This window comes from Botrytis porri (genome assembly GCF_014898465.1).
Source record: "Botrytis porri strain MUCL 3234 chromosome Unknown BPOR_013, whole genome shotgun sequence".
Taxonomy (NCBI): Eukaryota; Fungi; Ascomycota; class Leotiomycetes; order Helotiales; family Sclerotiniaceae; genus Botrytis; species Botrytis porri.
This window is the reverse complement of record NW_024066087.1, coordinates 1348731-1361081: the sequence shown is the minus strand read 5'-3', so window position 1 is coordinate 1361081 and position 12351 is coordinate 1348731. Positions and strand designations below refer to the sequence as shown.

The 12351-nt window shown below is 43.1% G+C and overlaps 2 protein-coding genes across 2 annotated transcripts; both read left to right on the top strand.

Moving 5' to 3' along the window:
* The first annotated feature begins 5094 nt into the window (after positions 1–5094).
* On the top strand, positions 5095–9748 carry EAF01_009312 (uncharacterized protein). The gene is made up of 3 exons (XM_038917568.1): positions 5095–5886; positions 6234–8294; positions 8345–9748. Exons 2-3 carry the CDS (start codon positions 6761–6763, stop codon positions 9532–9534), a joined length of 2724 nt encoding a protein of 907 aa, XP_038767173.1. The 5' UTR covers positions 5095–5886; positions 6234–6760; the 3' UTR covers positions 9535–9748.
* Positions 9749–10801: 1053 nt separating this feature from the next.
* EAF01_009311 (uncharacterized protein) lies at positions 10802–11903 on the top strand (the record flags this gene model as incomplete). The annotated part of the gene is made up of 3 exons (XM_038917567.1): positions 10802–10814; positions 10863–11090; positions 11149–11903. The coding sequence occupies 3 exons, from the start codon at positions 10802–10804 to the stop codon at positions 11901–11903; spliced, it is 996 nt and encodes a 331-aa protein (XP_038767172.1).
* Between the last annotated feature and the right edge of the window lie 448 nt (positions 11904–12351).

Below are 12351 nucleotides of genomic sequence, written 5' to 3'. Positions count from 1 at the left end.
GAACAGTGGGAAATTCTGATTTGCCTCACTGATCTTGAAAGCATCTTTCACCTAGCCAATCTTGTCTTTCATAGATCGGACCATAGTGTTTGTATCTCATCCCATCGGACCAAAGCTATTAGTTCTACACATGTATATTTTGCACCACACTGAAATTGACGTTGTATCTATGATTTGGGCTTTCTCAATTCGTGCATTCAAATTTCTCATGTTATCCACCAGTCTTTGAATATCCTATTGCTTTAAAGGCCACTTCATCTTGCGCAAAAGCGCTTTTGCTTGATCACTCAGTCCTTGCTGAGTCTCCCCATTTTCTAAAGCCGAGACTGGAATTTCTCGAGGTTGAGTTTACAAACTTTGCCTGCAATCAAGCCCTCCCTTGAAGCCCTTGGACGTGATTTCTCTGAACCGTTACTTCTGGCTACTAATCCGTTCTTTTAATTTTTTATTTGGCCTTCAATGCACCATCTGAAAAGTATGTTCTTCGTCAAGTACATTGTCCATTTCCATGTCCGCCAGGTTGATAATTTGAGCGTGGCGGAAACACAATGCGCTGACATATGAACCCAATTGGCAGTGCTGAGAAACGGCTTCAATGGCGGATCAAAAATCCGTTGCTTTGTACTTCAAAACTGCCGAAATACGAGAAACCATCTTAGGGTGCCGCAAAAATTATTGTAAATACATATAAGGTAATACGAGATCTTGTTCAATCAGAAAGCCAAGAAGTCATCTCCAGATTATGAGAAGGGATATACATGCCAAAGAGGCACGAAGTGTACATCTAGTTGATCACTTAGAGCACATCAGCTAATGCAAAGAAAAAGCCACTACGACAGCTTTATGATGACAGTCTAGCCAGGTATCAGAGATTTTGACGCGAAAGAGGCAGTCGAGTGCACTCGGCCATACAGTTCTCTTTTTGGGTACCACAAAGCAAGAAATGCGCAATGCTTCTTGAAGAATAAAAATAGTTTTCCCGAGCAACTTTGTTTTAACAAACTGATATATGAAACGAATTCGAGTATGCCCTACATACCCTCCACTAGTTCCGCTAAAAAGACGAGAAAGGAGGGTTTAGATCGTGAAAGTTAAAAAGGTTATTTCACTTCTTTCCAAGGAGAAAACTTTTTGACACGTCTCCACCTTAGAGATATTGTCCAAAGATATTGTTATAAAATCACCCGTGCTTTTTCTCTTCAAATAGGAGATGAATGTAGCAGAATAAATAATTTTCCAGCACTATTCTTCATCTTCAGTCTTTATAAGATCTCCTCTATCCCCTCCAATTGAATTCTCTTGATCGTTAGATGTGCTCATTCAAGGACTAGGACTAAATACTAATTACTAATTACTCTTGAGCGTTAAGAAACTTCAGAAGAGTCTCTGAAAACTTTCTCTAATCTAGACTAGGATGATAATGCCCAAAAAATGTATAGAATAGATACTAAAAGTGTTCACTAGTAGGTGGAAATAGCCCAGCTGATCTCACTCCCGCTACTGAGGATTCACAATTGTCAACTTTGCTTGTTATTTAATACTAGGATGGAAAACTAAGATGGGAAGTCAAGACGGGATATTTTTATTCCGCCGATGTCGTAGGGGGTGATTCGATGGTGCTCTGTGATTTATTGAGGCCGACGAAAGAAGGATTGCGGGAGAACAATTAGTAACGGTGTTTGAGCTTTCTTGTATCCGTTGTGATTTTGGGTGTATGAAAAGAGAAAATAACCAGGAGAGTGTAGAAAGGTAGGAATTGATAAGGTGCTCAAAGTATCGACGGCGACACAGGTAGAATATTACTGTATGAGGATAGCCATGGCACCCATTTATATTGCTTTTGAAGAGATAAAATTTGCTCACAGGAACAGTGAAATGGATCATAATAGAGTGAGGTCAGATCTATCATTCGAGCAGATTTAGGTTATTCATTTGTTATATCAATTCCTAAGTATCAACATATGATATGATACTAGGAATACCTACAAGTTCTTGAATTCCATGGTTGATTCTATTTAAACTCCAATAAAGATCAGATTGTATAAGCCCTTAGTCATATGAAGGTCGTATAACAACCGAGTAGTCAGCTTTGTCCCGCCAACATAGATTTGAGTATCAAATCATGTTTTGAACCCTGGATCGCAGAGATCCATGGCCCACGGACAGTAAAAATTATCGCGAGAACTAGAAAGCCTGTACAGTATCTAATGTTTGGAACGCCATGTTCCACGTATGATGAGTGACAGAAGATAATTTGACAACCGTAACACTTAGATACGATACTACGACAAGCGTGATTGGTATTACCAGACGTCTCACTGCGATGATAATCGAGAGGCTCAAAATGTAAGTGTCACAAACACACGAGTAAAGACGAGACGAGACATACATACATGCCGGCGGGAATGTTAAGGTGAACACGGTACCTGCATTGAAAGCAGATTCAAAGGATCAAGTCCTAGGTTTCACCGCAGCGTGGTATGTACTTCGTAGGACACTGGTAAAACTCTACAGCATGAATTTCGAACAACTTCCGAAATTGAGGAAGCAAACGATCGTTCACTGCGCTGGCAACAACTTTCCACTGCATAAGAAAGAAAAAACGGATCTCTGGAGTCACGACACCCGGGATCGTTAAGCCGACATAGTGTTAATCTCTTTCTTGAAAGGATGAGAGGGCTAGAAGGAAAGAACCTCTGGAGCGAATGCGGAGAAGTGCTACTTTGCAAATTTGCAGGACCGACATGCTGGCATGCAATTTCGGGAAGGAAGGGAAGAAGTTTTCGTAGAAATGTGCTTGAGAAGAATGAACAATGAACAATGAACAATGAACAGCAAAATCAAGAAAACGAATCCGAAGGCGTATCCACTCTCGAACTCAGGATGAAAGATGAAAAATATGCAATTCACAAGTTCCACAAAACTAGTGAAGCTTTCTCCGTTCCTCTCCTCCATCGGTTCGCACCCGCCTTGCGCAAACACAACTCCACCATGACGATATCAAGACTCGATTAGTTGAATCTGGCCGATTGTTCAATAAATTGAAAACCGCGTAAACAATATTGAACTTTATTATGCATAGTCCGTAGATTGAAAGCCAAATTAAATATAGTATACAGACCCCATAGTTCATTTCCGCTTATCGCCAGGAGATGTCTTAGACTCTTAGGGGCGCTTGATATCGACACTAACGCCATATTAAACTTCTTGGTATACTGCACGTGAGGAAATGGAGGATCTGCGTTTGCGTTATAATTAGGATGATCGTTGCGCAAGTTGAAAAAGAACGTTGAAATACGACTGTGATAAAATCTGATGGCGGCGAGCGCGGAGATTTTTTTGTGAGAAAAAGGAGAAAGGAACGCGATCTCGTATTACCTCTCCTCACGTCTTCGAATTTTGTTACTTGTCACCTGCGGAAAGACGGTGTGATGAAAATCCGATTATCTTGCTTGCACATGCTCCCTGTGGACTGTACCTTTTCTTTTCCCTCTCGAGTTTAAGTAAGATGCGAGATGTGTGTACCTGCAGATTTTTCTAGATGTCTTTGCTGCACGCAATTCGCCAATGCAAGGCGAAATCTCGAGACTCGAGCTGACATAAGATTCCCAACCTCCTGAGCTGATGATACATGAGATGAAAATGGTATTAGAGCGAATACGAAAAGTGCGAAGGGAAAAGATCGAACTGGAAGTAGCAAGAAGGAAGGATTCTTTCGTACGAAGAAAATTGCCTGCCTAATCAGACTGGGGGCGGAATTTCAAAGCCTCTTGAAGCAAAATGAACACATTTGATTTGTTCTTGAACTCTGCAAAAGATTCAAAGATGGGTTTCAACAGGTTTTTGGCCCTTGTACCGTAATCCTTGATCCTCTAGCGAAGCGAGTCGAGAATCTATTTAATCTGAAACGGTGGAATGAGATTGCTCGGACTAGAGTCTTGGATGGGAAACCACGAGGGCAGCAGGGATTATGATTGTGATTGTGTGAGATAGAATAGGACAATTACCTACGAGGTTACTATGTAGAAAGTGGAAGAGTGGAAGGAAGATGTCTAATTTGAAAATACCGAATTTATTGAAAAGCTTCCGGCGTTTCGCTGATGGAGAGTAGTAGAGGATTATAGCGTGTGATTCGCATGCGTAGTATTCCGGTTGAAGCTTTTTGAGTATATGTACTCGTAGTGAGTGTGAGTGTCTATGAGTACCAGTAGTTAGTAGCTGTCCTTCAAGAGTTGATTGTTCTATTCGCATCTGTCTCTGTCGTGTTGTGTTGTGTTGCTTGTTCCTGGATTGGCCCGTTTCCTGTGCGGCCGTTACTCACAGGCTAAAAAGGAGATGGCAGGAGCTGGAGTGCTTTGGTGTTTGGTATCGAAATAGGTTGGTAACTAAGATAATGCATCATGATAAGGAAAGTGTAACAGTGTAAGACGAATAGTAAGAGCGGCCACGAATATTACATTCTATCAGGTAGTCAATTGGTGGTTGGTCCGAGGCAAGCACCGTAACGAATAAAAGGAAATACTGCTGCTTTGACACTTCACCCTCTTCTAGAACAACTGATCAACGAAAACAGCCAAGTTAAACCATCTAAATCAACTAATAAGACCTCAAAATATACTTAGGTATGGCGTCGACTTAGCCTCTAACCCACCAATGAAATCGAGATACAAAGACTAAATCTACGACATTTCTTTTGGTCCCTGCAAATGTGGTGACCCGCAGAAAACTCTCGAGACCTCTTTGACGACCTGTATGTACATCGTAAACCAAACAAAAAAAAACCGTTCCAGGAATTCCGATCTGATCAATAAGCCACGGTCCCTTGCAACTGGAACCTTTCCGTTTTCAACTCTACGGAGTATTGTTATTTCCTCTCCAATGTCTTTTCCATCACCTTGCATAAGCAGGGGAATGGATTTTGTATGGCGAGAGACATAGCCCTTATCCAAGGATCAAATGGTATGGGTCATGGATAATTCGGGGAGCAAGGTATAGAAACTTCGTCCAGATTGAAGGCCTCTCTGCAAGATTCATGCCCCGTCAGCCAGTCAAATCATCTCATTGAAGGGTCGAATAAAGTACTTTGAATGTCTACCCTGCACGGCACTGTTTTCTCTGCGCTGCTGTCCATTGCAAGTACTTCGTCTATGTACTGCGTGCCCCCATTCCCCTCATTTATACGAAGAAACTATAGCATGTACCTTTAGGAAGAGTCCCCCAAATTTGTTAATTGCTAGGTTCTCATCAGGGGAGTAGATATTGATCAGACCATTTGCTTTGCTGACCGGTGCGAACAAATTGGTGCGATTCGAGAAGAATATCGTAGATCCATCCTTCCTATTTGTCGAAGTGTTTCCCAAATCACAACTTGCTTTCTCAACGTCTTTCTCGATTTCGATTTCGAGCTCGAACTCGAACCCGACTCAATTCGATTTCCTGTGGCTTCATTTCATTGTCGATAACTTTCTTTGAATTCATAACCCAAGCCTTGCGCTTCAGCATTGCTTGGTCGACCGAAGGGCTCGAAGCTCATCTTCTTTTTTTTTTGTTTGGATACAATAGGCTGGCGATAGGATCTCGAATCTGAAACGACCAAAGAATACCTACCTACACCTAAAAGCTTCGAAAGCTTCCTTCCACATACTGTCAAATTTCCCTCGTCAAAATAAATACTGGCACCCAATCTTTCATCCTGTACCTAGAGAGACTGGCTTCTCCCACAATAAGCAGGTTTGAAGATCAGAACGTTTGAGGTCGGCGAAGGGATTTATACATTTTCTCTTCGGCTTCAGGAAGCTATCGGGGATATTGGGAGTGAAGAAGGAATAATTCAGGGAAGACTTCATACCATTTCAAGGATCCACGCAGGCTTGCGAAACACCAAATGTATGTGAACAATTTCAACATATTCGATGAATACCCGTAGTGTGCCATTGTGAGGAGTTTTCGGGCTCTGGGTTTAGTTGTGACGACCTCGTTGCATGGGATCATTCTCGTATCTCATACTGTTATAACCTTTCTCAATTGATCACTGAGGCACACTATCTATTTGAAGTTTCTTTCTAGCCAAAAGCCCTTGAGAGTTGATACCGAGACCATCTAGTATCTTGCCCTATGGCCCCTCTTCGTCTCCAGTCAATCTTTTGCCCCTGATTGTATTGTGCTCTCTTGCTTTCATTGCGCGCAGGTCATTTGTCGCTGGCGATAGTTACTAATTGATTGTGCTTGAGTAGTTTACACTCTTTAAGATTGCCACAGTGCTCATTCAACTTCATAGATTGCCTTGATTGGCTTTTTCATTCACTACATACGAATCACCTTCGAGCTTGGATATGCGAAAGTATACATCGGTCCAATAGATATTCGATCCTTCTTTATTCTCATTAACGGTTCCCAGTGAACCGAAATTACACTCTTTAGCAATTTTGTATTCTTCTAACATCAAGATTCGCCCTCAGCATCTCTCAAAAAGAAAAAAAGAAGAAAAAACAAAACAAAATCGGTTCGCAAACTCAATCGCCGGCTGAAAGTTTTATTGTGGCGCTGCATATCCTAGGAAAAGCCATTGGTCATTTGCAAGGTGGTGGAAAAAGAAACCTATTCAAGTGCGAAAATAACAACCTCAACGGAACGGCTTCATGCAGATACGAACGAAATAAATACACGGAAGAACCCGAGTGATTGGATATTGGCCCGAATTTGCGGATACCCCAATATCATTTCACTGTTGGTGGTACGAACGGTTTAATATCTCTATCAGATGAGTCAACAACAATGGGATGCGCCGACAAGGGGTGGATCGGTGAAGAGGGCAAGAGAAAGAGCGGCAGCAGGCAGGCCTACCGAATCGATACCTGCACCAAGACCCTATGATCCTTCATCACCGAGCAATATTCCAAGTCCTCCAAGAGCAAAATTTCAAAATCCACCAGGAATGTCGAAGAACGGTGGTCAAAGTGCATTTGGTCTGGCGATTTCTCGACCTACTCAAGTACCACAATGGCCATTAATGGGAACAAATCCTGGTCCAGATATTCAGCAGTATCAACCTCCTCCTAATCGCGGCCCACCTCCTCAGAGACCACCAAGACCTAGTCACGTACCTTCGATCCTTGACTCGTCCAGAATACAAGATATTACCCCAACCTTTCAATACCAACCACAAAATTCATACCCGCCACAGCAAACGCGTGGCCCGCCACGAAATCGAGACGATGAATTTGATCAAAACTACCAATTATTACAATCGCCTCTGTCATCGTCACGTCCTTCGACAGTTTCATCAGTTGGTACAATACCCGACTTCCCTGTTCCCGTTCCAGCCATCCCACCATCAGTAAGGAGAAGTGCTAATCTAGGACCACCACCAACTTCCCGAAGAGGCGCCTCGTCATATTATTCCCAAGTTTCTTTCGTGTCCCCAATTCCAGAGGTATCAGAGGGCATGGGCCTCAGTCCACGAACACTTCCAGGTTCACATAGTTCATATGCATCAAGCGCAGCTATACCCTCGAGTTGGGGACCTGAATCGCCTGGTTATTATCGATCGGATGAGGATGATGATGATGATTATGAAGATGACAGAAGGTTCGATGCAGTATCAGAAGGTCGGGAATCTCGAGGATCGGATGACAACGACGATCGAGGATTGATCAGAAGTGCTAGTATTGGCAAGCGAGCGAGACCGTCCATGATCGTGACCCGGTCCTCAGGTCAGATCGATCCAGCACGGCTTGCTGCAATGCCTATGCCGCCATCCGAAAACAAGAGACTGGGCCCAACACCAATACAAAGACCAACGCTCAGTCCCGCAGAAGCTCAAAGATCAACACAATGGCCAATGCCAGGAAATCCAGATTCACCTTTAGCTGGTGGCACTGGCCTTATTGACCCTACCCCAACAAGCTCTGACGAATCGGTTCCGACCGTCGCTATGGCCGTAACTACTGATCTACCTTCACGAGATGGAACAAAGAGCCCGGGTGCAAGCGCTATGCTCAGGGCATATCAAGCAGCAAGTGCATTACCTAGCGACACGATTAGGACTAAGTCGCCCTTTGCAAACGAGGGAGGACCTTTTAGTAGGCTATCAGCAATCCGTCGGCCACCACGTCTCAATGTTGATGCGGTAAGGGAGGCAGAGGCAAGAGGTAGTTTGACAAGTTTACCGGATCTAATTAGGAGAGCAACAAGATTAGCGTCGATGATGGATCGCGGTAAAAGACCAGGAAGCCGAATGGGTCTTGATGATTATCCAAGTGACAGAGACTTTCCCAGCGAGAAAGAAATTGAACGTAAGTGGTGATCATGTCTCTATTACAATCCAAACTCTAATACATCTCAGTTTCTCCAAACTATGACAGACGAGGTTCTACCCTCTCCGGAATGTTATCAGCTTTTCCACCTCCCGGTCGTGAAACGCCTGCCCGCGATGCTCCACGACCTTTATCGATGTGGCCAGAATACGATCCAAATGATCCAAAATCTGACGCACCTGGAAAGAAACAAAGAAAGTGTTGTGGTCTACCTTGCTGGGGGTTCATTGTCGTTGTAATAATTCTACTCATAATAATTGCGGCCGCCGTCGTCGTACCTCTTAAATTTCTCGTAATTGACAAACCCTCCACAAGTACCACCGCAACCGCAACTACTGTACAAAGCTGCACTGCAAACACTTCGACTGCCTGTAAGAACGGTGGAACCTCTTTCGTCGACAATGGTATCTGTACTTGTTTATGCATAAACGGATTTACAGGTAGTACTTGCGCAGTCTCGGGATCTTCGGGCTGCACAACAACGTCATCAAGCACTACTGCAAACACTACCATTGGCGACTCGATACCCCGACTCATTTCGGCTGCTCAAACCAACTTTTCGATCCCCTTATTTGAAAACACAATTCTAGCAAGATTCAATAAAGCAAATTTGAGCTGTGCGTCGGAAAATTCCCTAGTCACTTTTGACGGAAGTGATGAAAGAATGGGAGATGCTAGTGCTAAAGCGACGTCTACCACGGATAAAAAGGTGAAGAAGGACGTGCAGTCGGACCCCACAGATGTTGAGATGCGAGCAATTGCAAGCCCAGACTCAACTTTCATATCAACAAATATCATCTCAGTAGACTCTTCCACTACTCAGGCAACACCTACTTCCTCTCAGTCTCAGGCCACTCAAACTGTCTCAGCAGCATCGACCTCTGCTGATTCACCTTCTACAACTTCCTCTCCAACCACAACAGGAACTGCATCTGCAACTTTGACGACCTCCACTATTGACCCTACAGCCGCCTTTACTATCACAGAGGAGGTGTTAGATTTTGCAAGAGTCACAGTCCTTTTTGTTTTGCAGCAAGAAAACTTGGACAATGCAGTATCCGCGCAAGGAGAATTGCAAAAGTTTTTTAATCAACAAAGCTCCGAGAACTTATCTGCAATGAATGTCTCGATGGGGGGCGGTAATACTGTTAATTTGGTGGAATTCAAAGTAGATCTGGGTAATGGAACAGTGGGCCAAAAGAACACGGTCACAAAATGACTGTGCTTAGCTGGTTGAACGATCAGATTCAAAGTACGAAGGTAGTGACTCTGGGAGTGACAGGGTAGGGGATTAGCAGGAAAGCAACGAAGTTTTGTATATCAATTGTAGCGATTAGTAACTGCTCTGCTTTTATGGATACCCAAAATGCGGAGATAGTGTGAGTGGATAACGAGAAATTTGTACATAAAATCGAATATTTTTCTTCGAGAACTCGTTCGTTGAATACGATTTCTTTATGACTTGTATGAATGTAATGTCTCTTTTATTTTCCTTTCTTTTTCAAACTCCTATTTCGAGAGATGGGCTTGATTGGGGAATTCGTGGTCGTGTTCTCTGACCAAATCCGATCTCTAAGAGAGGTTTTCTGGTCTTTTCTATTCCCTTTTTAGGCGATCTTTGGGTGCTTGTGTGTCTGGGCGTAGACTTGGAAGAGAACAGGAGCGTTAAGCAGAAGAGGAAGTGGTGAAGCTGGGAAGTTGTGAAGCCGAATGGGCGGCACAATGGTGTACAGAGTGAAGGCGAGAAGGTGGCTGAAAGACTACATGTTCGTGGGATTGACGCCGATTTTAATAACTAAGAGGAGATGAGAGAGAGGAGAGATAGGAGAAGAAAGGAATAGAAAGAGAGGAGGGCTTTCTTGGAACTATCTTGGAGGATGCCACAGTGCTAGCGAGGTCAAAATTGGCGTAGGAGAGTGAGAAGCAAGCAGGTGATGAAATAAAGATTTTAATGAAAAAAAAATTAATACCCATTACTTTAAATTTTTACTTCAATGTTTGATGCGTTCTTATGATGAGATTAAAAGCTTTATCTATGTGGTATAAAAGGGTTGTGTTCGCTGAGTGGAGTGGTGGGGGAATATCTATTGAAGAGGGCTGGATTTCTACTCATTTTTCCACTGTAAATATGCATTTTTACATAGATTGGTGTCATGATCTCATCATCCTTGCTGACCTTTCGCAAAGGATGACAGATCAACTTTGAAGCTTTTGCCTGGGGAAGGAAGTGGAAAATACAGGTATCAACTGGAAGGTATTCACTAAACAGAGAAGTCACTGCGTTCTGTTAGAACACCCTCTTGAAGTCACACAACCTCCTCTTATTCACTGTCTAAAATTCAAGAAAGGCAAAGATTCAAACAAGGACCAAGCCCTAGCTGCTCTATCGTACATGCCATAAGCTTCTACGAACCCTCGATAATCACACCACAAACACGTTTTCTCTCAGAACCTTTAGACACAGTACATTCCACCAAACATTCAAGATGTCTTCTCACGGTGAAAGATCATCTTCACCCAAGGAGCCATAAGCTGATGGCAGTCAAGTCAAAGACACCAACCTCGACCAAACATCATCCGGACCGTCAGTAATGATGGGCGAAGAAGCAAAGGTCAACAACCCGACTGAAAATAAACCAGCCAAGAAAAAGAGAGAACGAAAGCATCGTCAAGGATTTTCAATCGTGATCGAAGAATGTATGGAGTCCAGCGTGCGTATGGATTTTGGGCAGCTCCAGGTCGCGAAAGCGCAGAGCAAGATGCAGCAAGTATATAGTCCATCTCTAACATGAGTTTTATTTCACAGTGGCGTAACATTGCTAACTAAACATAGATGAATCCAATTCCGACTGGACTTCTAATTCTGAATGGGATTCCGATGCACCATACCCTCCTCTACAGATCAAGAATTGTAACCTCCGCGACTACAACATCCCTGTCAATGATAAGACCGCCATGGAAAATCTCGGACTAGAGCAATTAATACTTACGGAGACGAAAGATATTCTTACAACCTCATGCATTTCTTGGTTGCGAAAATATCATCCTGATTTGGTGGCCAAGGAAGGATGGGGTGATTGCAGAAAAGGTTCTTTGGAGCTATACCATGAGATGTTCGAATCTTCAGCTGAGATCAAAAATAACACTCTCCAACTCGTTGACGGAGAAACTGCAGAAACCTTCCTCACACTTCTCAAGAAAGTGCGACAGATTAGACACTGTGTCTTTCGTCGCGGTCTTTGCATCGGTATAACTATCAGCATCGTCGAGCTCATGTTACAAGATGCGATCCGTCTTACCAGAATGGTAGGAGGAACAGAGAGCTTGTCGATGCTAGAGAAGTTCCGCAGTCGACTTGCGAGGGAGATTGCTTTGAATGAGGATGTGAAGGTTGCATCGGATAGATTGAGGTCAATGTTTGAGAAAGAAGAACTTGACATGAAGAATGAGATTCAGGTTCATGCGATTGGAGCAGAGAGAGTTAAGCTTGATGATGTGATTGAGCGGAAGATGCGCAGGCTGGAGGTTATTGATGAGCAGTTTGCGGATGAAGTGGAGAGTGAGCTTCAGGATGTGCATGGTTCTTGATATGGGAACAATGCGTTTCGGCTGGCCGAAAAGGGAGGTTACTTGAGTATTCTCTGCATGTGAATTAGTTATTTGATATGATAGATACGTTTTCTGTCATGTCAAGCTGTGGAATAGCTTATTTATCAGCACATCGATTTTGATGCTTATTTACCCAATTAAATATATTGAAAACGTGCATTCTAAGTGATCTATTTCATCCTCTGGTAATAGTCTCAGTCAAAACGATAAACGTTCATCTTCCGGAGGAAGATTAAATGCATGTATGAAGAGAAAAGTGCTGGTGAAACAACTCCAGTTCTGCAATCGATACAGAAAGCATTCTAAGAGCGTTATTTATATTGTTTAATCAAAGCAATTGATACAGCCCAGCTCAATATACATATCATTTATTACAACACGCACTATACTTAACCAGATTTAATAACAATTCTACACTCATTATCAT